The sequence below is a fragment of the Larimichthys crocea genome, chromosome XII, assembly GCF_000972845.2.
Source record: "Larimichthys crocea isolate SSNF chromosome XII, L_crocea_2.0, whole genome shotgun sequence".
NCBI lineage: Eukaryota > Metazoa > Chordata > Actinopteri > Sciaenidae > Larimichthys > Larimichthys crocea.
This window is the reverse complement of record NC_040022.1, coordinates 12,305,818-12,333,253: the sequence shown is the minus strand read 5'-3', so window position 1 is coordinate 12,333,253 and position 27,436 is coordinate 12,305,818. Positions and strand designations below refer to the sequence as shown.

The window sequence follows — 27,436 nt, the reverse complement described above, 5'->3', positions numbered from 1 at the left end:
TTTTCCAAAACATAAACAAAAACCAGGCGCGCAGCCCCGTCGAGATGAGATTATAACGACTTGACGTTACTGTGACTGTGCAGATCTGCAGTGTGTTCAAAAATGTATTTAGGAGCTTGTGACGGATGCATCAACTCTCACTGCAGGGCAACACTTTTGTGCCATTATTCCTCAAGTTAATTGGATTATATTGTTTCCATGTTGTGTTATATATCTGTTTTCTCAGCAAGTTTGGTAGGGTTTTTAAATTCATTAAAAGTGTGTGTATGTGTGTGTGTGAGAGAGAGCAGGAGGTGGGAGCTTGTGTTTGTACCTGATGATGTCTATGTGTCCGTTCTTGGCGGCTAGGTGGAGAGGAGACGTCCCGTTGGGGTCGGTGGTGTCTCCTTTTTTGGGCTCCAGCAGAGCAGCACACATGTTACTGGACAGCAACAGCTGGACCACCTACACGCACATGCAGAGAACACAAGCAACACAATTGATGGTTTCTGTGGTTTGCCTTCAGCTGCTGCTGGTTTTGATAAATGACTAAAACTGTACGCTCTTACCCCGACTCTGCCGAACTCACAGGCCAGGTCCAGAGGGGTTTTCCCAGCGTTGTCCACAATACATGGGTTGGACTGGTGCTGCAGCAGCATCTCCGACTGGAGAGCAAACACACACGGGAAAACACAATCTGTTAGAGAAGTGGCAGGTTGTCTATCACACAGCTAACACGTAAAGACAACTATTCTTATTCTCACCCATGTTTACTGTTAACCCTCACCCCTCCTCCGTACTACGATTGTCCAATCATAGCTCTGCAGCTGGAGTCATGACTCTCAATGCAATCTCTCATTCATCATGTCTGACATGAAATGTGAATATCAGAGCGTCCATTCTGGAAAGTTAGTTATCAGCATGTTTGGCTAACTACCAGTTACCTCAGCCACGCTGCAAAAATTGCAAAGATACAAAAACATAATTATGTAATGCATACACAGGCACAAACGGTGACAGAGACACACGCGTGGCAGTGCAGAAAACATGTCACGCTCTGTTAAAAATCAAAAGCACTACAGACGTCCTCAGATTAGGAGCCTGTAGATCTCTGTGCAATAAGTCACAGCATCAGTTCAATGTGTTTAAAGCCTGTTGGCATGTTAAATATGTTTCTTTGCGTGTGTTCACAGTATGGTATTAACTCTGAGTGTTTATCCATTTTCTGTCCCTGTAAAATGACCTCATGGAGCAGCTTAGTTGAAGTGCTTACAGTTCATCATGCTCTCAGTTTTTCTTCAGAAGTTAAGAAATGTGACAAATGATATTCCAGTCTCAGATAAAAACACTGTCTGGCCATCCTTGTTTTGAATGTGTCTCACATCTCGTCTGTGCCCTTTGCTGTTGTCCTGCTGGATGTTAAATGATTCATTTTCTTTAATCTGCACTCTGTTTCACTCTTTGTAATTTTTTATTCATTCGCCCTTGCGCGCTGGGAGCAACTGTGGATTAGAGCCTCAACCCAAGGTTTGTTACCCCATGTATAAATCATGGTTATTTAATCAAATAGTGGTTCTTCAGTTTCCGAGTGTTTGAATGCTGAGCACTGCTCTCCTCTGGGGTACGTTAGCTGCTGTGGTAGCTGTCTGCTATATATTTAACTGTTGTTGCTTTGACAAGCCTGCAGCAGCACTGCAGTCTTTCTCAAATGAAGTTTAGTTTTGTTTAACACATCTTTATTAGACATTTTTTGTTACACAGGAAAAATGAGAACTACATAATATGGTAGTGTTCACTGCTCACGCAAGTGATACATGCAGAAATAAAGTTAGGTAGCAAGGTAGTCTGCTTCCAGATCTGTGAATTAGGTGTGTGTGATATTACAAAATTTGGTATTGATCTAACACCCAGTAAACACAGGGGCAGTATTGCTGATAAAGATACTTTTTACTTTGAAAAAGCTTTTCTATTTTTGTGTAGGGGAGAGCAAGGCATCATAATTTATGAAGTGAATGCGTCGTCAATATGCAAACATAGGAATAGAAATCTTTCTTTGACAGTTAACATAAAAGGGTTAATATATTTGGCCATATTCACATTTCAGGTTTGAGGTACATCTTTATATAGGAATGTACTTTTCAGGTGCAATACAATAATTTAGATTTATTTCAAGTAGCTGCACATATTTCATGACCGTCTGTATAGTCTACATTCTGCTAAAATGACAAATGTGATGAACAGTTACACAACAGGAGCTGCATACTGAACGTATTGATAAGTAAGTAATTGTATTGATCAATACCGATACTAACGTTGGTATCCATACTATGGATATTTTAGATCAATCTGTCCACCACTACTGTGAATCTCAAATTTGTGACTGTGAAAAATAGTTAAATACTGTTCATTTAGCCATTTGCTAACTGCTGTTTGCTGTTAGTCAGGTGCTTTAGTAAGAACAGCTCTGAGAGCAGTGAAAGTGAACGAAAACAGTAAAGCTGTGGGCCTTAGAACCAAAACAAAGAGCTGAAAGATCCTAACAGCAGAGCTGTGTGATCATTCCATGTGGGTTTGTCAAAATGAGGACCACATTAACATTACATAGAATCATTTCATCCACTGTTATCATAAATGACAAAGTGCCAATCACTAATGACAATACATTCTGTCAGCGTCTGACAGCCCGCTCTGCTGTCCCAGAGGTGATTCATTAATTATCTCAGGGATGCTTCATTACATATAAACGTTGACAGATGGCTCTGTCGTGTCAGTCATGTGTAGTCAGCAGCTCTGCTCTCAAATAAACTTCTTCCACTCACCACGTCATAGTGACCGTGCTGCGCTGCCAGGTGGAGAGGAATCTGTCCTTCGTCTGATTGGCCGTTGACAGATGAACCAGATTTCAGCAGCATCTTCATAGGCTCCGCCTTCCCCTGCCAGGCGGCGTAGTGCAGAGGCCGCATACCTGCACACACACACACACGCACATTCATAAGATGAACACACACACTGAGATATATGATAGTATTGATCTTACGTGCAAGAGGAACATACAGCGTTTCTGCATGTACAGAGCTCACATTTCATCTGCTTTCCTGTATGTATACATGTCTTTCTCTGTTTATGTGTGTGTGTGTGTGTGTGTGTGTGTGTGTGTGTGTGTGTGCATCTCCCCCTCACCTTTCTGGTCTCTGATGTCGACAGCAGCCTGTGACTCCAGCAGCAAAGTGATGAGCTCCAGGTTCCCATTGAGGGCCGCATGATGCAGCGGAGAAAACCTGTATTACACACACACACAAACACACATACATATCATGGTTACTTTTGTCATTTCTAGCTCATGACCTCATGCTTTATTTTTATGTTTTCTCAACGACAGACGCCTAAAATTGTGCTGTTCTTAAGGTACTAAACAACTATGTAAAAACTACACACACACACACACACACACAGGTCAATCATAATGGCAAAGCTTTGCATGACAAATGGATTTGACAGCAGAGGATTTGGACCAAACATCTGAAATGGGATGTTAGGAGATGAAAAAATCTGCACAAAGAGAAGAGTATTATATTATGTAAATGATACAGTGTGTGTGTGTGTGTGTGTGTGTGTGTGTGTGTGCGTGTGTGTGTGTGTGCACAAGGCCAGAGGGTGTCTGCTCGATGAGATTGACATGTCAGCCTTGATGGATAAGCAACACATAACTGGAGGACACAAACATAAACACACGCAAAGACACAAAAAAAAATCCCTTTCTGTGTCTTCACACACACTTTCTATTTCACTCGTACATCAGCAGTGACATGCGTCTCCTGACAACCCCATCATGGACAGCTTTATGAGGGTTTCCGACCTTGGGAGTGACGACCCATGAAAGTAAGGTGGCAAGTGAGTTCACATAAACAGCCAAAAGTGCAAAAAACGGGGTCGGCCATCATGGCCTGCTGCAGTCCCGTGTTATGACAGAGGAGGCTGTTGAAGAGATAAAAATTGACATCATGTTTGTTTGATTAGAAACGAAGCTCAGCCGAGAAACCTGAGTACGCCGGCCAGAACACTGTGAGCCTGTTCTCTGCTCCCACATCTGTGGACTCACCACTAATATGCACATACTGAGACTGTGGACATGAATCCAGGTAAACCTACAAACTGTTTGCTGCTGCTCAAATATCTGTATGGAATTAGACTTCATGCATACATGCAGGTAAAAAGAGGCAGCTGAATCAATCTGAAGGTTATATATGCAGTACTATGGTGTCTGATTGAATAAAGAGCTCCAACCAAAAGCTGCACACTGTCCTTTGCCTCTCTTTTGGTTAGGTGTGCAACACTAGTAAGATGGAGGGATGCTGCCCCGCCCACACACTCTCGGTGGTTAGGGGACATCATGCTTGCAATTGCATGCATCCTGCAGTTCAATATGTTTCCTACAATACTCCAGGAACAATACTCCTCAAGAATTATGGTTTGTAGACGTGGCTAGTGGGCAGGGAGGGATGTTTGTATCATATTACTCTGAAAAAATAAATGTACACTATATGAACTTGTGTGTATATGTGATGATGTGATGTTCATATTTCAATAAAAATATCCGAGAGGAGAAGAATGTGAACGGCACATTCATCCAATCACATCATCTTACAGTGCCTTTATTAGTGCTGCCTCTCACACATGACATTGTCCAACCTTTGAGTTACACTTCCTGTTGACCGATGTGTCCTTACATGTGGGGAAAATATGATTTCTTCAGGTCACCCAGTGTTGGGAAATACTCTCTTAATCTCTTAAATGTAGTCAAGCTAATTATACAATACACAAATACAATACAATCATTTATACAATAAACAAATTAATTCATGAATAAATGCAGAAATTATTTTTACAAATGAACCCACGATTAGCCTGTTTTTCCATGATGTTACACTGAGCAGCAGGTGAACCACTGTGTATTATCTAAGCAGCTCTGTGTGAAGGTTTTGCTGCCTTTGGTCAGAGCCAGGCTAGCTGATCCCCTCTCTGTACAGTCATTGTGCTTAGCTACTTACTTGTAGCTGCTGGCTCCAGCTACACATTAATTCTGGTTTATTAAGACATGACACTGGTATATATCCTCTCGTCTAACTATTGCCAAGAAAGTGCATAAGAGTATTTTCCAAAATGTCAGACTGTTCCTGTAAAGCTTTAAGTGCATTTTGAAGACAGATGACATTTGTCTAAATGAACCTCATATACCGTCTCTATTCGAGGAGATAGAGATAGAGAGAGAATAAAAGTTGTATTCGTACACTCTCTCTCTGCAACCTTTAAGTGCAGAGCTCCAAACCTGGCCATGGTTTGCACCTGTGAAGTCATATTTCATAGTCTACATTCACGAGGTCACCAAATTAGCTGAGCTTATCAGAAAAAAAACAAGCCAGTGTTTGTTTGTTTTTTATCATCCAGCTGATGCACCTCGGTCCATGTGAACTCCATCTATTCTGAAATGTCCCGTACAGATGTGTAGGTTTCACATGACTACATGTGTAATTCAGCCTGCAAATTGAAATGCAAAATACAAATATGGTCTTTGTGGGTGAAAACTGATGGGGGGATTAGAGCGATTGTGACCCAGTATAGACAAAAATGAACACAAGAGCAGGTGTAAAAGTCTGAAATCAGGCTGAAGATTCTCATTTCAAAGATCCAGACAGAGACAGTGTTTCTAAACGAGCTAACAGATTTACAGCTTACATTAGTTTAATTAGCTCGGAACAGTTAGCCGCTGGCGACAGTTGTCATTTCAAGCAAGAAAATTGACGGTCGCTGAGTAGAACTGCTTTGGCCTTTGTCTGAATTCAAGGACTCATTGTTTGAAAAATGGCTGAAGAAATGTCGTCACTGTAGATGTGCTGTGAGAGAAAAGCTTGACGTAGCAACAGTAACTAAGGGCTGTGGGGTTAAGCAGTTAGATCAAACTACGGGTACTGATGTATATATTTGTTTAAGTGTAGTTCTATTCTGGTTTCTAGTGAGCCCTCAGTCAGCTTTGCTCTTTTGTGACTGGCCCCCCGAATGTTCTGTAACCATGGAGACAGCGCCAGCTTGATTGTTGGCAAGCGGCATGTGCGAGTGTCAGCTTGCAAGCCAGTGGATGTCGATGTGTGAATGATTTTGTGAGGAATGGAGTTGGAGTGGAAGATACAGCCGAATATAGGAGCCGCACTCAGTGTGTGTGTGCCTGAGCCAATGTGTGGAGCAGCATACTAAAGAGTGCTGCACTCCCAGAGTGACCTGCTCTACTTTATTCACTACAGATCACCCATCGCTTCGCTCCTCCATCCCTCCTCTCCTCCTCCTCTCTGCCAGCACTTCTTCTTTTGTGCTATTTCTCCACTACCTCATCTGCCCGTTATCTTCCAATATCCTTTTCTTTATTTGTTTCCTCCTTTCCTCCTCTGCTTTTCACCACGAAGACTATTAACTACTGATAATAATATATACGAATGCATTTCTTTGTATTTTATTATCGCTGGATGTTTTTGTATTTTTTGCAATTTATTCTTGAATACATGTCATATCACATACATTAACAATGTAATGTTGTTACATGGTAATGTATTATATATAAACAATACAGTCCCACCAGGATTTCACGATTTTTTTGATCAAAATGACTTTGATTTTGCGGCGGCATTTTCTCATTTTTTTTGAAGAATTTTGCGCCCCCCTTTTTTGTAGTTTTCTTTACTTTTAAACTGCATCAAAAAGTCTAGACAGGCTTAATAAGACAAAAACAAGGCAGAGAGATTGAGAAACACTGTTTCCTTTTTATTTTCTGTAAGAATCTTAACATTAGTACTGGAGTGTAAAAATTCATTTACCCCAGACCCAGTACTAAGTGAGGCGAGATAATTAACCAAAACAAACAATCAAAATGATGATGTGATGAGATTAAACAAATATAACTGATGTAATTTTCACTTGTTTCTTTATTATTGTCTGAGTATTGGAAGCAGACAGGGCCTATGGAATTGATGGATGATTATGATTATGATTATTAATACTTGTAAGTGGTATTCTACAGTTGACTTTCGGCAATGGACTTTGTTACACGGGCTAGAAAATAGTTTTCCTCCGCTTGCATGTAAAATTGCCGGATATTGTTTTGCTCGGTCTTTTGCCGATATATATGACGGCAGGTGGGACTTGTTAGTAGTCGCCATCAATAATAACCTTCCCACGGTGGTGTGTGTAAATGGCTGCGCGTGCGTGGTGTGTGTGTGTGTGTGTCTGTGGTGTGGAAGACACATCTATGGCAGAGCCGTTTATTTGATCTATGAAGGAAGGGGCGGCATGTTTGGTTATTTTGCAATAACTGTGCGACATAGTAGGAAATATGCGGCCTCGCGAAAATATGTGGCACATTGCTGATTACGCGGTAATCCACGCGATCGCGAAAAACTGGAGGGACTGACAATATTACACGGGAGACTGTTCTTTACCTTCATTATTGGCACACCAGTGATGCGTTCAGCACTGTAAGCATCACTGACATGCCAATAATGACAGTAAAGCAAACCCTCAAATATAATATTGCAATGATACAACAGTTACCAACTAAATTAGGCATATAATCAAAATGTATTCTTATTGTCTAATATTATTGACTAATAACTGGAAAATAATCAGTAAAATCAATAGACTATATATAATGGAACCCAGTTTACTACTCCAGCCAGTAGTCCGACCCTCAGGCACGACCTGCAACAGAGACAATTTGTAGTCCCAGCCAACTGATGTTAGTTTCTCTAAAATGAATAATTAGCACACAATTTTCCAGATTTATTATTTCTAAACTAGTAGCACTGTTCTTATACATATTTTTGTCTTATGAAATATTGCACTGCATATTGCTGCAGTCCACATTAGTCAGCCTTTAGCGTTTCAACAGTTTCTCTACTGTTTGCTCTCCAGCAGCACATATATTAACGGGGTAGTCAAGCAGCACCATAAATTATATTTATTAAAGAAAGTTGATTTCATTATCGTAATAGCCCCCCCAGATTGCTTGGTTGCAAGAAAACACACACAATATATCTTACTATAGGTTTATAATTTATGATGCATTAACATATAAACTGCAGCTTAATGTTACAGTTGGTCAGCAATGTAACTAATAATTATATCTGTTGAAGTAGAGTACAGAAGTTCAGTTCTTGCATAAATACTTTGTGATTTTCCACAGCTGTTGTTTTCACAGATGAACGCAGAAAACATGAAGGACAAACCGGCCTGCTTGTTAAAACAGCCTGACGTCTCACCACCTGTTGAGCTAACAGCGTTCTGATCATTGCTCAACAACACTTGTGACACCGTGCTGCCGGTGTAGTGTTGTTAACATCGTCAGAGAGTCGTGGTGCTTGTGACCGTTTAATAATGTTCTGTGGTATGTTGGTTTCAACTTTGCAATGGATTAATTAATCTATCTACTGTAACTACAGTTTCACACACCATCATGAAGCTCACTGGTTTGAGGCAACACCTTAAACCAATGGTCTCCAAACTGGTCAACCATTGCCTCGGAGTCCAGATGTCCCCTCATGATCTATGTGACATTTACATTGATTCATTCTACCTGTCCATGGATTCAGCAGGACATTGTGCTCACCATTGAACTATCCTCCAACAAAAATAACTGCAACAACATTTCAGCAACATAGAAATCTTTGCAAAACCAGTTAAAATTTTAATTTAGGCTCATTTGTGGTTAGAAAACAGCACTGACAGATCTGTAAAAGAAATTCCATGTTTACTGCGGCTTCACAATAGGAATGATCCTTCATAATAAAAGCACTGTTCTGAAAATTCCCAACATTCTGAGGTAACGAAGCAAAGCCCACTCTGTGTACTGTGACACACTAGTCGGGAAGCACTGCCTTAAAGGCTGAAGGCAGGGAACAAGATGAGATGAAATACTGTAACATAATTGGCTCAAATCCCTCTCCACTATACATCAGCTTATTGCTGCTTATGGCTTTTACTGTAAAGCATGCTTTACTCATCATTAAACTGCTGAATAAAAGAGGCCCTGACTTTCTTAATACTGGTAATAATAACATTATTAACCATTATTGTAACTTTTTATGAGAAACAGGTCACGGTGGAGCTTTCTAATGGAATCCCACTATTCATGCTCTGTTGGAGCCAACATTGTAAAAAAAAAAAGATTGTGAATAAACCTTCAAATAAAACATGAAGTGAAGATGTGAGCATCATCAGATCATCCTGCAGCTCTGCATTAGACGGTGGCACGTTGAAACCTCTTATCACAGCAAACAGTGAGCAGACATGAGCAGTGTTCTCACTGAGCATGTGCCATCAACCACTTCTGCATCTCAGCAACCACTGCGTCTTCTCCCCCTCGCCTTCCCTTTCAGGGTTAAACAGGGATACCATTACACAGTGCTGCACTAGGCTAAGTCAAACAACACTCTATGTGTGTGTGTGTGTGTGTGTGTGTGTGTGTGTGTGTGTGTGTGTTGCACTGCAGTGTGTCAGGGGCTGCACGTAGGGGGATGGGGGAGTGGGGAGGAAAGCCCTTTCTTTTGCCAAGTAGTAAAACCTGCCATGCAATATTTATATCCCCCTTCTCCTTCACAAATCCACCTCTCTCTTCCTCTCTCCATCCATCTTCCTCCAGCTTTCTCTCTCTGTCTTGCTTTCTTCTCTTCCCACTTCAGCCTTTGATAATCTCACCACTTCCCTCCAACAAGCTCCGTCCTTTCTCCTCCTGGACTTCCTCACCTACTCAACACTTGCCCATCTTGCTTAGCAACACTGCAGTCGATCATGTTACAATCTTTCATGTAATCTGCAGCCCACAGCTCCAGTCTTTATCTCCATCTAATTGGGCTAACCTTTCAAAGTTCACATCAAAAATGCCTAAACAACTTGTGCTGTTAGCTCAGTTGGTAGAGCAACCACCCTACCTCAGTCCTTGCCTCAGCGGTCCAGGGTTCAAATCTGACCTGTGGCCCTCTGCTGCATGTCATTCCCCATCTCTCTCTCCCCACATTCCTGCTGCTCTTCATCTGTCTCTGTCAAATAAAGCTTTAAAGGGCCAAAAATAATTTAAAAAAATGTTTTAATGTCTAAACAACTTGTGTTGGCAGACTAATTAAAGCATCACTGTGTAACTTTTCTCTCATAAACTAGATTTTAAATCCTGTTGATGTGACACCGACTTGTAATCAGGTGAATGGTGTCTCTGTCATTTACACATCTGTTTGGCTTTACAGCACTAAGTCACACACCACCAGCTATCTGACTGATTTTGGTGAAACTGGGTCATATTTTATGGAGAAAATGTTTTCTGGTTTTCCCTCTGATGTCCTCCGGCTCAACTCTCTGTGATTTACAGAGTTTCCTGATGGACAGTGAAGTAAACTGCTGACAACTGTAGCTGCTGTTAGATAATGTTAGCTCACTTTGTTAGCCGGGCTGCCCGGACTGTGAGCTCAGAGCACTAGGGGAGTGTTGGGGCGTTTTGGACCACAGAGGAAAGCTAATTGGGACTGGTGTTGTGCCAGAACCGGAGCTGGGCAAGCAGGCAAACTGGGCCTAGCAGCTTTTATGGACATAGCTAATAGCACTGAGAGCAAACACACTGAAAGAGGAAGCTAAAAAGAGTAAATGAAAAATGAGTAATATTAACTGGCTGCTATGTCCTGTGTTGACACCCTGAAGCTACAACCTGAAAATAAGCTGTGAAATATTAAATAAATGTATCTGACACATTCAGTTAAGAGCTGCAGCCTGCAGTACTTCACCAGCTATTTCTACTTATACTTATTTATTAATACTGAAAGTTAAAGTAGATCATTTTAGTGCAGGTCAAAATGAATCAAAGTTTAACAGGGAGATTCTTAAATTGCCGTGTGGTATGGATCATTTCTCTGGTAAATAGACACCACCCTGCCAGTCCCAGCTGAACTACAAAAACCAGTCAGCGGTCGTACAGTGGTTACAGAGTGGCATGTCTTTTCACACAGAAACAATCTTTGGCTGAGCACAGGCAGCAGCAGCAGCAGCAAAGAGCTCATTAACCAGAGAGCAGCCAAACACGTCACTTTAACCGTTACAGAATGAATGCAGTTAGTGTTAGCCAGCTGTGCTGTCTTAGCCTGCTACCTTTTCCATGGCCCGAGGAAAGAGTGAGGACAGACACAAGGTTTGATAAAGGAGGCCTGTTGTACGGGAACTTAATGAATCTATTTTCCAGATCAGGAACTTGTGATCGGAAAGGAAAAAATTTGACATTTTTTGCTTTCTTGCCAAGAGTTAGATCAGAATACTGACACCACAATATGATCTGTGCGCACCCCGCCGTCATTCAGCCCGCCTCAGGTCAGCAGATGATCCACGTGATTTTTAGATAAGCCAGGAAGTGGAATTGGCAGGACAGCCAAGATGGCGGCGGATTCTAATCTTCAAAATTGCTCTTCAGAAATCTGTGGGAGACGTCACGCTTACGCTGTCCATTCTTTGTACCTCAGGGGATTTTAGTCAGGTCATATCTTGTAGGGCGTTACTGCACTCGACTAAAACCAAAAGTCAGACACATAAACTAAAAAAAAAAAAAAACACATTTTGTTTTTAGACTTAGACTTTAGACTGCTATTCTCATCCAGCTCCTGTTGCACTATTCCATAAAACATGAGTAGCCTATGCATATACCCAAGTGCAAATATGAAAGGGAGAAACATTGCTGTGGGGTTGTTTACATGTAGGGACACAGCCACACTAAATCCCAGTTACCAAGACATCACTGCATCACTGCCATTGAGCACACATCTAATGAACCTCCTCCATTTCACAGAGCAGGCTCTCTCTCATATTCAGCAGCTGCGTCTCTTTCTGTATCTCTGCTGCTCATCTGAGCCTCTCTCACCATCACCATGAAGTGTCTTTCTCCTCTGCTCCTCAGGTGACATAAATACTGCATATCTCAGAGTACCTTGATCGACCCATCCGCCATTTTCAGCACACACATACACACAGTCTTATCATGCAATTTATTTGCTGCACAATCCTAAAACAAGCTTTGCACTTGCCCTCTTCACCACCTGTAACACACACACACACACACACACACACAGTTTGACCTATTTTCGGTAATGAGAGATGTTTGTGCCTCCTGGCCTTTCCAAAAACACACTGCAACAATCACACACTGGTCAGGGACACTTACAGCCTCATACATCAGGCTGTAAGTGGTGCAGTGGTTACTATTGTTACCTCACAGGAGGAGGTTCTGTGTTTCTCTTCTCTGTTCTGTGTCTGTGTGGGTTCTCTCCAAGTTCACAGATTGCAGATGATCTCAGAAGAAGTTTGAGATGATCTCTGACTGAGGCCGTGGAGGTGTGTTCATGCAAATGGAAGGATTCATTCAGCTCTTGCTTATAACAAGTGTGACAGTCTATTTTAGTAAAATGTTCTTTCACATCTCAGACCTCACAGCTATATCGTCAAAAATCTATTTTCTTAGTGTTAAAATGACTCACTTACTTATCTCATAGTCATATTTACCTTAAAGGCAGCAATCCCTTAGCATCCAAGTATTTATTTAGACCACAATGGTTTTGAAAGTCTCATTGTTTCAAAATCACCAAGCATAGAAGAGCGACCAACAGCATTAATTACATGTTTGTAACGTTCGTCAACAACACTATTGTTTCTGAAGTGTTCCCAGCACAGACCTGACCTAAGTGTCTGTTCTGCTTAATTTTCTATTTAGTATACAAAAGAGACATCCCTTAACCTTATCAGGGTCACCGGGGCTCAGAGCCAATCACAGTTGGTGGGGTACACCCTGGACAATTATGGCACATAGAGACAAACAACCATTCACACTTGCGCCAACGGACAATTTAGAGTCACCAATGAACCTGTAAATGCAGGTCTTTGGACTGTGGAAGGAAGCTGCAGAGAACTCAAGCAGACAAGGAAAAACTCCACACAGATAGGGCTTGAACCAGGAACCTTCGTGTGACGGTGCTAACTACCCTGTGCAACCCACAAAAAAAAGATAACTATGAATTAAAGAAAGTCCAGTAAAACCACCAAAATACCAGAAGTTGTCTACTGTGTTTCGGAGGTAGAGCGGGTCGTCCACTGATCAGATGATCGGTGGTTTGATCCCCTCCAGTCTGCATGTCGAAGTGTCCTTGGGCAAGATACTGAACCCCAAATTGCTCCCGAAGGCTGTGCTATCAGTGTATGAATGTGTGTGAATGGGTGAATGAGATATATAGTGTAAAAGAGCTTTGAGTGGTCAGAAGACTAGAAAGATGCTATATAAGTACAGTCCATTAACCGTGATATATTATACATACAGTTGTTACATTTTAAAGTCTGTGTCAGGGCAATTCTGAGATTTCTTTCCAAACACATTAAATATGTTAAAAATAGTTTTGAAAACACGTGGAAAGACTTTGAACGATAAATTACTGAAATGTGGAGTTAAAGGTTCAAACAGTTTTTCATCAGTTCTCAGTCCAGGATTTTGTGGGCGGTCCTTAAAGGGTGGCTCGATGACACGCTGAGGCCACCCTGAGCATACCCCTGCACCCCTAGCAGAGAGATAGAGATGAATTCATCTCACTCAGAGTGTTTCAAAGTTAGTCATGTCATTTTCTGAACTCATCTGACATGTTTCATGTGGGCTGCCTGACTGCTCCCCCACAGTCCTGGAGTTGAGAATTCATTTTTACCTGATTTTAACACCTCATTTCATAAACTTGTTGATGTTTTTAATCATTCAAATTTGGCTGGGTGGTTAATAACACTTTCTTCTTTAGTCTGACAAACTCAGACCACAGATTTATTCTTACTTAGCATGGACTTTAAATATTCCAAATGTTCTCATATGATCAGTTTATTATTAGCTGCCTAATTTTGCCAATTTCATCCAGAGAGAAAAAAAAAAGAAGCCAGACATGATTGGGATTTAATGATCAAATGAGTGGGTGAGTGTGGTACATGGAGGTGCTGTCGTGTGTTTTTGTAGCTCCTCCGTCTTTTTCCCACTTGAGTTGTGTTGCTCTGTTTAACCCCTGGGCTTAAAGTGAGGTCGACCCTGCGCTCTGTACTCCTATATATAAATACATGATGTTATACCTGGCACGGATGCTATTTCCTTTTATTATGCCTTCCTTTTCTTTCTGGCACCGGTCTTTCAAAGCGTTTCCACATAGTGAAACCTCTACACCTGCACAAACACACTCACGTACAGTAAATGTATAATTATAGTGGAGCACTCTTGTAACGTACTCTCAGGTCTCAGCAGGGATCTCCTCGTCAGAGTTTCTAAAGAGGGATGGAAGTGCCCTGCTGTTGTCACATCTGCAGCCGTGTTCCTGTGTGACAAACTCACTCCTGCTCTTATGTAATTATCTTAATATTACAAAATTACTGACCAGCGTTTGTTGGTTTTTAATAACGGTGTAACACCAGCAGATTGACACCACTTAGGAAAGGCTATTATGCACACACACACACACACGCACACACACACACACACACACACACACACTGCAGATGAGCTGAATCTGTGCTCAGAAATCCCAATTAAGAGCTTTTTCTTACAGTGTGAGTTCATTAGTCTCCGAGTGTTGCCAAGAAGACAAAATTAATCGAAAATGAGTGCAGACTCATTAGCCATGTGTGCTCATTATAAAATTAAATTCAACTTGATCCATGCATTTCCATCATAAACTTTATTTATGACCCGCAGACGCACGTGGCCACGTTCAGCCTCGGCGTGTGTGCAGCACTTGATACTGTGGGAGGATTGAAGGGGCAAAGAGGCAATAACTGTAAACACGCTAATTAGATTACACTGTTCGGTTTCACTTAAGAGTGGCAGGGCAGCGCTGTGAGGATTACTTTGGATCTTTATCAGTGCAGAAAGCACTCCGTCTGCAGTCTTTTAGCTCACTTTAAATGACTCTCACAGGGGCTGCAGCTTGCATGACTCATGGTTGTAGGAATTAGCATTTTCTACCTTCACGTTGTTTTTCCTGCTGCACAGTGCAGACAGTCACGAATCACAGGCATGTGGAAGAGCTCCAACGCTGGATTCAGACCGAGCAGCTCAGGTCGTCAGCGTACGAATTACTTTATGTCTGACAGCAGACTTCAGATGAACATTTATGTGAAGATGTTGAAGATTCTGAGCTATTTCATTTATCTTGTGATCACTTTCTTTTGCCAGTCTGTGAACAGGTTTTAACCGATGATCGCTTTCTTCTAGCCAACAGTGACGTAAGACAAGTTCCTGTTACATGTAGGACTTTTAATGACACATTTAATTTGTCGTTCTCTTTACAGAGTTGTGGCAGTTTTCTATCTACTACAGGAAATACAGATTTAAAGTACAGCTAAGACAGCGTGCTGTGTACAGTAATTCAAATTTGTAAAGCATCAATCATAAATGAGCTGCATTATTCTCGTGAAATGCAAACGATGCCAGCAAAGCAACTCAAAGCTTCATTGGAAAAGTGGCTGTCACAGACGCTCAGCATTTAGTTTCTGAACTTTAGTTCCAGGTGTAAAATTAGTCCTTACTTTAGGGCTGAACATCACTGACAGGTTAGACTCACATCACATCAACTGCAACCTGGCAGACACTGTCAACACTTTCAAGAGTCCTCTTTAGACTTACTCCTAAACCCCACCGCACACGTCTTTGTCACGTGCATGCACTGCGGTTTTAGTCCGTCCTGCACGTGACTTCAAACCCCACGGGGAGCGTGTCAGAAGCGGTTAGCCCGTCAGACTTTGTCTACTTGCTCAGATTTGCTCATTTTCCTGGTTCATGTCCTTCTAAATATGCTTCTACACGTGTAAATATGCTACGTAGTTCATTTGTCGTGATTGGTCGAGCCTGCTGCTGTCGTTCTTCCTGATGTCCAAGCCAAATGCTCGAGCACTACAAATAGTACTGACTCAACCGGTCACAGTAAGGAAAGTAGCTATTGGCTGAATGACATCATCACCTAATTTGCATAATCAACCATGTGCACGCAAGGACCGGGCCGTCTGTGAGTGCTTTGGGACGGAGGAGGGCCCATGGCAAGACCCGCTGGGCCTGAAAAGTCGCTAAGCAACACAAGGTTTTACTACTTCTACTTTTACCTCTTAAAGGAAGGGAAGTCTTTCCTCGCCACTGTTACCAAGTGCTTGCTCATGGTGGGAATTGTTGAGTCTCTGTAGATGATATTATACAGAGTATAGTCTAGACCTGCTCTGTATGGAAAGTGTCATGAGACAACTTCTCTTAGGATTTGGCGCTATATGAATAAAGATGAAATGAACTGCACTTGTGGCCTCATTTACTAAACAAGTACTGGGTGTTACTGCTGTAGTATCACTCTGAACGAGGGGCAGACATGACAGTGTGAGGGCGAGAATGAGCCGAGAGCACGAGCGAATTAGAGAAAGTCAGTGGGAACTTTATTTGCTGGTCGTTTCACTGTGGTCACGTTCTGAAGCAGAAATAGATAAAACTCATCAAACTCCTCTCGGCATGTCTCTGTATTACTCATTTAGACTCAAACAGAGTCACACACGAGTAAATACAAAGAATAACATGATGACGCTGTAGGATGATTTTTAATCCATCATCAGATGAGTTGGAAATGCAAGCAGGGGTGTTCAAACAGGACTTGTAGTCACTTGTTTAGTTAAGCATTGTGGTTCCTCTGGTTCCAACGATCAGGGTGTTCATGTTGAGTCGAGATCTGCTGATTCACGTCATTTTCATACTCGTCAAAGCCTTCAGAGGCTATGTGTCCTCACTCATTTATTACGTCTTTTCTGTTTGCATGAGCCGTTCCTCTCTGTGGAATCCCATCAGCAGTAGACTGCGTCCTAACAAATGATCTGTCCATACACCTGCAGACCGTCCTGTAGAACCGCCTGTAGAACTGAGCGTGTGTGTCGCAGTTCTCCATCTAATGCGTTCTTTGTTATTGTTTTGAAATGGTTTGGGAAAGTGACGCTGATTAAGATTTCAGCAGATGATCAAATATCATAAGCGAGTGTGGAACGTGGAGGTGTAATTTATTGTTTGTTTGGAAGCCGTAACTCACGAATGAGTGCTCCCGTGGCACGCAGCCACATATTGTACACATGCAAGGCTTTTAATGACATTAATACTCTCTCTATGGCACACACACACACACACACACACACACACACACACACACACCATTCTGAACTACAGTGCGTGGTATCAGGGCTAATCCTCCTTTTAATACTATAGAGACACAAGTCAAACTAGCAGGATAATACAGCTTTATATGAATGGGAGCAGGGGGAGAGTGCAAGAGGATGGATATTAAAATGTGGGGGGAGAGGAGGAGGGGAGGGAGCAGCTGAGGGAATGGAGAGAGTGAGGGGTGAGAAAAAAAAGAGTGCACAGTAATATAACTGGAGAGGGGAGGCAGACGGGTGGAGTAAGGGAAAATAACTCACCCATCTGTGTCCTGGAAGTTGACGTTGACTTTCTTTGCAGAGCCGAGGAGCTCTGAAACACAAACACACCAACATCAGTTCACTGTGACACACATTTAGAGTCACTTCATGTTAAAAAGCAGCAATATCACTGATGTGTTGAAAGATCTGAATCTTTCACTTTTCCCTCATCCACTTCTTGTTTATTATGAGTCACATTGTCATCATATTTCCTCTCCTACTCTCTGCAGGAAAGGAACCAGTCATGTCCTCGAGCGCAGGCTCCTGTGGTGATAATACCTGCTCGCACTCAGAATCTTTACATCACTCGGAGCGTGCCTGAATGAGGTCACACATGGAGCGAGCTCACAACCGAAGCCTACAAATGTCAGAAAAACAGAGTAACGTGCAGCCGTCTTAGAACTTCTTTAAAGCATCTAGCGTGCAACGTGAGCAGAGTCAGATTCATCACAATGTTTTTAATGTTACAAAAAGCATGTGTGTTAAAGTGAATGTGACGCATCACTTTGGGCTCATGTTATATCATACTGAGGTTCTGCGTGCCTGACCCACTGGACTCTGTTTGCTGCTCCTGAAGACATTTAAACACATTTGAGCACAGATTCTACATGCTAAATGGACTGCACCTTTCTAGTCTTCTGATCACTCAATGGGCTTTTATGAAACATATCTCATTCACACACTCCTACACACTGATGGCATGAACACAAACACACCAATAGCACAGTCTTCAGGACAATAAAATATGACCCCCTGCTCATCATATAGGTTATAGTTTGTTATGGTGATTTACTGCTGTCATCTCTATAAAAGTTACATATGCAATACAATCAAATGTAATCCTTGTATTTTAGGGTATGGACAAACTCTGAGAGCTTGGTTAGCCTCTGACTGCAAGTTATGATGAGATTCCACTAACTCTAAACAAAGGGACGCATGCCAGAGGACAGAGAGATTTAAGGTCTGTTTGGTCAGAACACAAGCTTCCACCACATCTCTAACAGTCTGAAGTACTGAGGTACTCTGTCCACCACCGTGTCATTGGTTTTTATGTGTTTAGTCATGAATTAAAGCATTGGACAAAGTGAAACTTTGACTTGCTACTCTGAGAAATGCAAATATCATTGCCAATGGTTGTCTATGGCATGTGTCCCACACCTTATCTGCTTCTTTACACCCTTAATGGAACACTTCCCTACTTTCCACTCTCTTTTTTTCTACAGTGATGAGACTTGACCCAACAACCAGTTAGCTAAAGTTAGCAAAAAGATTGGAAACTGCTGGGTAGACCATTAGACCACACGATGTTTTAATTTTTAATTGAACAAACTAGATATAATGTGTTAATTAGTGCGCTTTAGAGGTGCTGGTCGGCAGACTTTGTTTCTCTCACAGTGATGACATCACTGGTCACCAAGCCCCCAGGAGGTCAATTTGACACAGTAACCAGCATGACAGCAACAGCTCCTGTCATGTGATGCACACCGGCCCAGACAGACTGTACACATAAACGTACACTGTGAAAAAAGTGTAAGCAACGCTGTGATGTCCACATCTCTTTATACATCCATGCTGGTGACTGTCACTGCCAGAGTGATGTCACAGGTGAGGAAACTAAGAGAAGGATGACACAGTGACTCGTTTACAGGCAGAGGAAGTCACAGTGAAGTCATTTGGTTGGTTTTTAACACAAATTAACACAAATTAACACACACTAACACACACTGCCACTAACACAACATTCTACTGATACCAGCGTTAGTCTTCATTTTCGTCCTTTTGCTTTTACGTCTAACACGAGCTCATGATGCAGCACTGAGGCCCAGCCTGGGTGAGTCTGTTTCTACCCCCCCCTCCCCCCAACACACACACACACACACACACACACACACACACATCCACACACACACACTCCCTCCAGGGTGCAGGAAACAGGACAGTCCCTCTATTGTGTAGGAGACAGCTCCCAGCGCCACTGGTAGAGGAACATTGATTTCCTAACAGGCTATTTCTGGCCGCTAAATGCAGGGATTCACTCACACACACACACACACACACATACATGCACACACACTCTCTTTCACACACACGGAGCAATAGCTTTGAAAGGCACTATCTACCCTGTGTGTGTGTGTGTGTATTTGTTGTGTAACACCATAGAACCTGATATGCATCCACTAACATGCATTAATACAAAGCCGAAGTTGAGTTTAAAAGGTCAGAGAAACTGACGTGAAACATTTGAAGAGAAGCGTCAGACAGACACAAGGACAGAAGATTTATAAAATTTAAGATGTCACTAAATACATGAACACACACACACACACACACACACACTAGTCTTTGTTCACTGTCTATCACATCAGTCCAGCAGCCGTTAACCGAGACCTTTCGACTCCGAAACGTCATCAGACCATCAGACCTGACCCCTGGTCATATGTGGTCCTGTCATGTGACAGGAAAACAGACCCGCCCATCCGAGCAGGACAAAAATCCCCTTCTTTAATCTAACAGTGTCTTCAAGACAGATCTTTATGAGAAGATCTTTCCAACGAGTGCGCCTGGTATCCATCTTGGAAATGATTTTTTCCTCCACCGTTCCAGTGGGTGCACTTCGCCATGAGCTTCAGATCTGCGTCATTTCCTCAAAATGTCCCTTTCAATAACTCTGAAGGAATTTGATAAACCATCACTACACCTGATAAGCTTTCTGTTCTCACACACCACCTTCAAAACTCTTCAGAAATGTCTAAAGTACTTTTTTTTTCAGACAGAGCTATACAAAAGAAGACTTTTATTTCCGACTCTCGATTGTGACGCCTGAAATGACGGTTAGCAAGCTAAATAACCTAACATTGGTTCAGTTAGTTGGTTGAAAACACTGTTTCTTCTGACTTTTGTTTTTCAGACGACTCATTTTAAAATAACCTCAAAAAGGTCTTAAATATGAGCTTAATATTTATATTAGAGTTGTCACGATACCAAAATGAGTAACCACGATACTATACCAGACAAAGTATCATGGTTCCGCTATTATCACGATACTGAGGCTTTTTTTATTATTATTATGTTTATAAACTGCAATGTATTTGTAAAGTTATTAATAGGTATATTATTAAAGTTAGAAATACTTATAGTATAGTAATCCACAGTAGTACCGTCGTGTAGAATTTCTAGTATAGTAGGAACCGTTACCATTTGGCACCGCAGGGTACCGTGGGTATTGTGCAACTCTAGTTTATATAGGTCTACATGACATGCAGAACTGTCAGTCCTAGTATTATATTAAGTATGATATGAAGACATAACTCTGGTTGACAACTTCTCAAAATTGAATAAAGAGAGCCTAACGTTAGCTTAAACTCTGATGGCATCCAGGATTGGCTTCCACACACTGACGAAACACACAGTGTGTCTATAGTCATGAAGAGAGCTTAACCCCAACCCTCGAAACCAAACCCGACAACGAAATGCAGTTAACAATGTACTCTTTGGTCTCTGAAGTAATGTTGGATCAATACTGTAGCCTGTTAGCAATTGCACCTTGCGTTGGAGCAGATGAACATTGTTTCATCTGTTCATTCCACTTTTGTGCTTTTGGTTTTGGAGATTAAAAAAATATACAACCAAAAATACAACCACCAACTCTAATAGTATTCCATGAAGTATTCCATGTGCTTTAAAATAGTGAGAGCGATTTTTCTGTTTGAAAAAAAAAAATGCCAACAGGGATCTTACTGGAGAATCATGTCTTGCGGCTGCATTGGATTTCAGTCTACCAGGGCTACATTCATTGAACAAACTGGCCTCTCATCCTGTTCTGTAATGGATTTTTCCTGTTGAACATCAAACATCAGGGCTGAGTGCTGAGAAGTGGACAGACTGTCGACGTGCCTGATATCCATCGTATCAGAGAAAAGAAGCTGAATTCAAATATCTGCCCAACATCAGCGACAGTGGCATTTAGCGGTGTTTAAAGACATTTGGTTTTTAATAATAATAATAAACTGCTGTAAATGATGGCTCATTAATAATATAATGTAGTTTCTTTCTACTGACTAGCAATTTACATGCTGCATCATGCAGTATTAGAGTTAAACTGTAAAGCTCAAAGCAGCATAACAATAAGCTTTAAACAGTCCTGTGATCGTCCTCAGTAGACTAATCAGACCGGACAATTTAGAGACCATCAGCTGACACATGCCTGCTAAATGGGTAAACTGGGTGATAAATACCTTTGGTAAAAGTTTTAGCTCTTGCATCAGTGTGTGTGTGTGTGTGTGTGTGTGTGTATGGGTGTGTGTGTGTGTGTGTGTGTGTGTTGCTCAGAGATGTTGGACAGCAACAAAGACCATCATAACAAACAGTGGAACCATGGATATGGAGAAAGCAGCGAGCTGAAAAACACACATTTCTTTCAAACACTCCACCACACCACACCCACATAGCACATACTGTAGCACACACACACACACACACACACACACACACACACACACACACACACATAGCACGCACACACACACTGTGGGTACATTCATGTCCAAACAAAAATGACATGCATGCACATATAAAGCGTACACACACCATCTGTTTGCGTCTTTCTACTTTCACACATGCTGCTGTAATGTTGTGCTGAACACTGTCAGGGTGTGTGACAGCAGCCATATGTACTTCCTGCCCAGAAAATACAAAGATCTCCACAAGCTGACAACCTGCACCTACACACTCATTTTCTTTTGTGGACATCTGAAAATAACAGACAGAAGCAACCGAGCCAGTAAAAAAATCTGTTATTATGAAGTCGCTTGTTGAAGTCAATGTTGAACCCTGGGGGATTCTGGGATATTGTTTTCCATTTGTGCAAGGCATTGTGTTTGGTAACAAGATGAAGCAAAACATTAGAATAGAAGCAAGTGAGTTAAGACTGAGCAGCGGTTCATAAAACAGCTGATACAGTATGAAATATGCAGTGTGGTCAATAGAAAAATGTTTTGGAATGTGAATTTATAAAAGTAAGATACTATGATGCTAAAATATGATACTAAGCAGCAATAACACACAATGAGCAGATACATTCACACTTTTAATGAATACAAAAAATGGAATTTTCCACTTGGTCGACTTTTTTTCTGGAGATTCTATTTCTATAGAGACTGCAAATAAGTGAATGTTCTTAATGTTCCATATTATTAGTTGAACATCTAGCTTGGGAATCAGAATGAACTATTTGTAATCTTAGTAAAGATAAAGCACATTTATCTGTTAGCACAGAAAAAGCCAGAGCTCCCACTCCAGACAATTTTCCAGCCCAGCAGGTTGCATGTAGTTGCATCATCATCCCTTGTTTTCTTCCTTATCCACCCTCTCCTGAAAACGTTTTCCAAATGTTTGCTACAAACTCTTCAGCCTAACACAGCTGTGTCCTGCTGTCTGAATCAGCCCACTAAAAGCAGGGATATTATTACTCAAAAGCAATATTGTTCTTTCAACAGAAAGACTCTGCAGCTAGTGTCAGCTGATGACCGTGCTAACGACCACGCTGATGTTTACCGGCTTAATGAACACGTTAGCGAGCCACAATGAAACCAAAACTAATTAGCTCTAAACACAGGGAGAGTGCAGCGGGCTGATGAGACAGTCATTCGCTCGGCTGGTATTTTTTCATTTTTCATCATTAAATCTTGACCCGATAAATCAAAGGATAGCTGAAGGTGTTACGACTCATCCTGAGGGGAACATGAATCTTTGTACCAAACCTCAAGACTATTCATCCAACCGAGCGACCATTCTACCTCCAGAGAGAGCAACTAGTGTGGCCAACAACTGCTATCCTTGTCTAGACAAACGAAACTACACGACACACTGAAGAGGACAATTAGAGTTCTTATCTGGATTTGTACACATTAGCATTATTCAGGAGATTTTTAAATGAGTTCTTACTTCTGGAATATATAAGTGTACATAGGTGACATTTAATGTGTGTGTGTGTGTGTGTGTGTGTGTCCCTTAAACAGCTGACGGGGTATTGATCTCTCCCTGTTAATGTGCCCCGGTAAAGGTCAGAGGTCAGAGAGAGCTGAGAGGCATGGTGAGTTTTTAATTGTAGTGACTGTGCATGAGCAGGCGTGCGTGCTGGAAAAGGTTAGAGAAATCCAAATATGAGACGGAGGAGAGAGAGCGAGAGAGACTCCAGAGTTCTGTGTTCAGAGGGATTATGTGCAGTCTGCTGATTCTCTGTTTTCTTACCTCTGGCTCAAATGGGCTGATTTTATCCTCATGGGAGAGGAGAAGGGAACAGTGTCACTGCTTTTCTTAATGTGCTGCGCTGTTATATCATATCTGTCCCGGGGAAGACTGAGTTTGTTGTACTTTTAAACAAGAGGCTTTATTTTGTTCTATCACTGGAAATACATTTACATTACACAGAGGAAAGGAAAGGAAAGGAAAGGAAAGGAAAGGAAAGGAAAGGAAAGGAAAGGAAAGGAAGGGAAAGACATGCTCTGCCTTCCTCCTATCTCTGTAAATTTCCTTTCCCTTCCTCTCGCTCTCTCTCTTTCTGTCTCTGGCAGTGAGGATGGAAAATAGTGTGTTGGACTCTGGATTGCTCTCTGAAAGTAGACCTGTTGTCTTGGCCCTCATCGATCTGTCCCTATTTCCCCTCCACTGACTGTTTGCTCCACCTCTCCACCCTTCGTTCTTCATTTTCTCCTTTATTCCTGTGCCATCCTTCCCTCCAGGTCTGCAAAATGAGAAAAGTGATAGCATTTCTTTTCTCTCTCGCGCCTCTCAGTCTTTGACTGTGGCACTAAAATTACCCTGGCAGACGGTCTTCGTGGACTCTTTGTTCTTGAACGTTACCCAGCAGAATCTAATAAGGAATTTTGTAAAACTAGCCTCTCACGTCGGTTTATCTTTCCTAACTGCGATTTAAACTCTTTACCAAATGAAATGTCCATTAATTAACCTTTGAAGGCACAAACAGCCCTTTAACCTTTGTAATCCTATTCAAGGGTGCACTGTGTCCAGACTCCATCAGGGAATTGTAAGCACCCGCCAAGATATCATATGGTGAGTGACCATATTGGAAGCAACATAATGAAAGAGACACATTGTCAAAGCAGCGGCTCTAACTGTGATGAAGTGATGAAGCCACAGAGTACTATGAATGAATGATTGAATCTGTAGCTCCTCTCAGCTTTTTGAAATCATTGTTTTGGTTTTACAACCTGCTAACTTCCTGTTTTATTGAATTACTAACAGGAAGCTCTGAAACCTCTGTGAACACCGCTCGACGCCATCAACTGTAGACCATCGGACACAAATTCAACTGCGTAAGTCAGTCGGACTCACATTTAGAAACTGGTACATGAAATAAACAGTGAGAACACACACACAGGTAGACTATCAGAGTTCAGTTTGTAAATCCACCTGGATAGTCTGTGCTTCAGAGATATTTCATGCTGTCTGTGGAGGTTTGACCGATCTGAGTGTCTGATTGGCGGCCGGACCGTGACGTGGGGCTCCGTTTTTCCAAAAGTTGGATCTGGGTCAAATTCTCCGCCGCATGCTGGAGCTGTTTCTCACTGACACCCCTGTGCGGACCGCCGGAGCCAAAACAGTCGACCTCCACTCAAATGAATAAAAAAAACTTCCATTCTCGCCGCAGCGCTGCATCCTGTCTTAATTTCAGATAGTGGAGCATTTAGCATCTAAAGAGCCTGATATCGGTAGAGACCAAAACAGAGCTAAAAAAGAGAATATTGAATACTGTGCATACATTTATCAGTTGGCCTCAAATAAATGCCAATCTGTAACTGTCTGTTTGCTAACAAGTTCATGATATTAAAACTTAAAAATGTGCCAGTCCATTCAAGGCTTCAGTGTTTTCATAAAGTAGTGAAATGTTTTGCATCATCTGGTAAACTAGCCCATCTGTCCGAACAGGCTCTGATGAAACAAGCAGACAATAACCATTAAACAGAGATATTTTGAGTTTACCAATATAATACTTCTCTCCATTAACAACCAGATTTAGCATCTGGGGGTCTGCTCAATGTTTATGTGTCTGGGCTTTCAGTTAGGCTTAGTGATTAGCACCGTGACTCTCCCCAAGCTGTCTGACAACTCACACAGTTTTGGCCATCGCAGTCAACCAGAATCCCACCCGGACTGTGTGCACTATCACAATAAAGAGGACAAGAGGTGTGCGGCGTGCTGAGTAAGGGCAAGAACCCCAAGTGGTTAGGGTTAGGGTAACCCTACTGGAGAGGCGTTATAATGAAGGATATCCAAGGTACAAAGGCAGACATGTAGATAAGATGTTAGTGTCTGGAGTAGTAGTAGTAGTGTCTGGGCTGTGGTTAGAGTTAGAGAAGAAGCCTGAGTTGTCAGGGTTAGGGTTAGTAGCCATTGGATATGTGGAAACAGATGAATATCAGTGATGGATATCACTTTATACACAAGAATGACGAGAAACACACATTTGGATCATCTGCATAAACACATATCTGTGTATGAATGCAGATACCTTTAAACAAATCTAATGAAAAGTTAAACTGCCGTCAGACAATGGCTGATGGTTTCCAAGATTGTATTCCAGCCAGTGTGTTCCACTTCTTTTGCTCTCTACACAGACGGTTGCAAGCAACGTGACTGTCCGATACTACTGGGACCACAAATATTGCATTCATATGCAGATATCTGTTTACTGAGATTAGACAGAAACTAACTAGAAGATGAAGTGACTTGGAGCAGCTTCAACTATCTTAAGGCTAGTTGCATTGCTTTGTTGCCTGTTTCGGCAACTTTTAATGTACAGTGTACTGTATGTATGTGTTTGGCATGTGTAGCCTGCCTGTAAGTTTGGTGAAACTCCATCAATCTTCATGTTTTGCACCAGTTAACATATTGAAAGTCGTCTCTCTTTCTCTTTGTGTGTGTGTGTGTGTGTGTGTGTGTGTGTGTGTGTGTGTCTTAAATACTTGCTCTGCTTTGGCGACCTCCCTCTCCATCTTCTGGCATCATAAAAAGGACATGGCCGCCCCAATGTCATCAAATAAGGATAGAATCTTTGTACGAGATGTCATATAAGGACAGAGCAGGGGTAAGAGTGGGAGCTCTGCCAACATCATCCTCCTGCCTACACACACATTCACACAAAGTGCTGTATCGTGAATGTCCTGTATACACACACACACACACACGCACACACACACACAGTCACTTCACAGCCAAATACACACACACTGAAGAGATCTGTGAACAGACACATAACTCTTCGCCTCCTCACCAACATTTTCTGAGCAGTGCTTCCTGAGCAGATAAAACACACACACACACACACACACACACACACACACACACACATGATACACATGTGACAGGGTGTCCGCATGTCCGTTCTTTCATGATTCAGTTGTATAACTTGATAAATAAAAAGCTGATGTGTCTCAGTTTACGACGTGCTAAGCCCAGCTGTAACACACACCGCTGTAGTCTGAACAGCAGCTGTGAGCCAGCTATCATAAAGCATGCACACGGATCGTCTGAAAAGTGGCCTGATAGATCATACGTGCAGCACTGCTGGAACTCAGTGTCCCGCCAAAGAGGGAGGCCGGCCAGGAATGGCGTAGCGGCGGGAATCTGTGGTAATTTTTGGTGTTGAGTCCCACATCTGTTGCTGTTTTTCCATCCAAGTAACCAACGCTCGCATGGAAACAGGTCAGACTGCTCAGCACAGAGGCACGAGACACGTGAGAACTTACTGATAATGTAATATATTTTCAATATTGGGACTGTTATATGACTCTGGATTTCTTTTTGGCAAAACACCACGAGTGCAGATGAAGCATGCAAGTGGTGTGTGCGTGTTGTTGTTTATTAGCTCTGCACACTCACACCGCTGCTGTGCTATGCTGGGAAGCCAAAACTCTCT

At 42.0% G+C, this 27,436-nt stretch overlaps 1 protein-coding gene across 9 annotated transcripts in view; it reads right to left on the bottom strand.

Annotated features, from left to right (window-relative positions):
• The window catches only part of caskin1 (CASK interacting protein 1), a 109,535-nt gene that overhangs the window by 36,001 nt on the left and 46,098 nt on the right, over nt 1-27,436 (bottom strand). For all 9 annotated transcript variants that reach the window (XM_027284900.1, XM_027284902.1, XM_027284905.1 and 6 more), the window contains exons 2-6: nt 17,500-17,551; nt 3,160-3,257; nt 2,799-2,944; nt 549-644; nt 314-444 (exon numbers count right to left, since the gene is read on the bottom strand). In XM_027284900.1, coding sequence (XP_027140701.1) covers nt 314-444; nt 549-644; nt 2,799-2,944; nt 3,160-3,257; nt 17,500-17,551 — 523 coding nt within the window. The remainder of the gene's footprint in view (nt 1-313; nt 445-548; nt 645-2,798; nt 2,945-3,159; nt 3,258-17,499; nt 17,552-27,436) is intronic.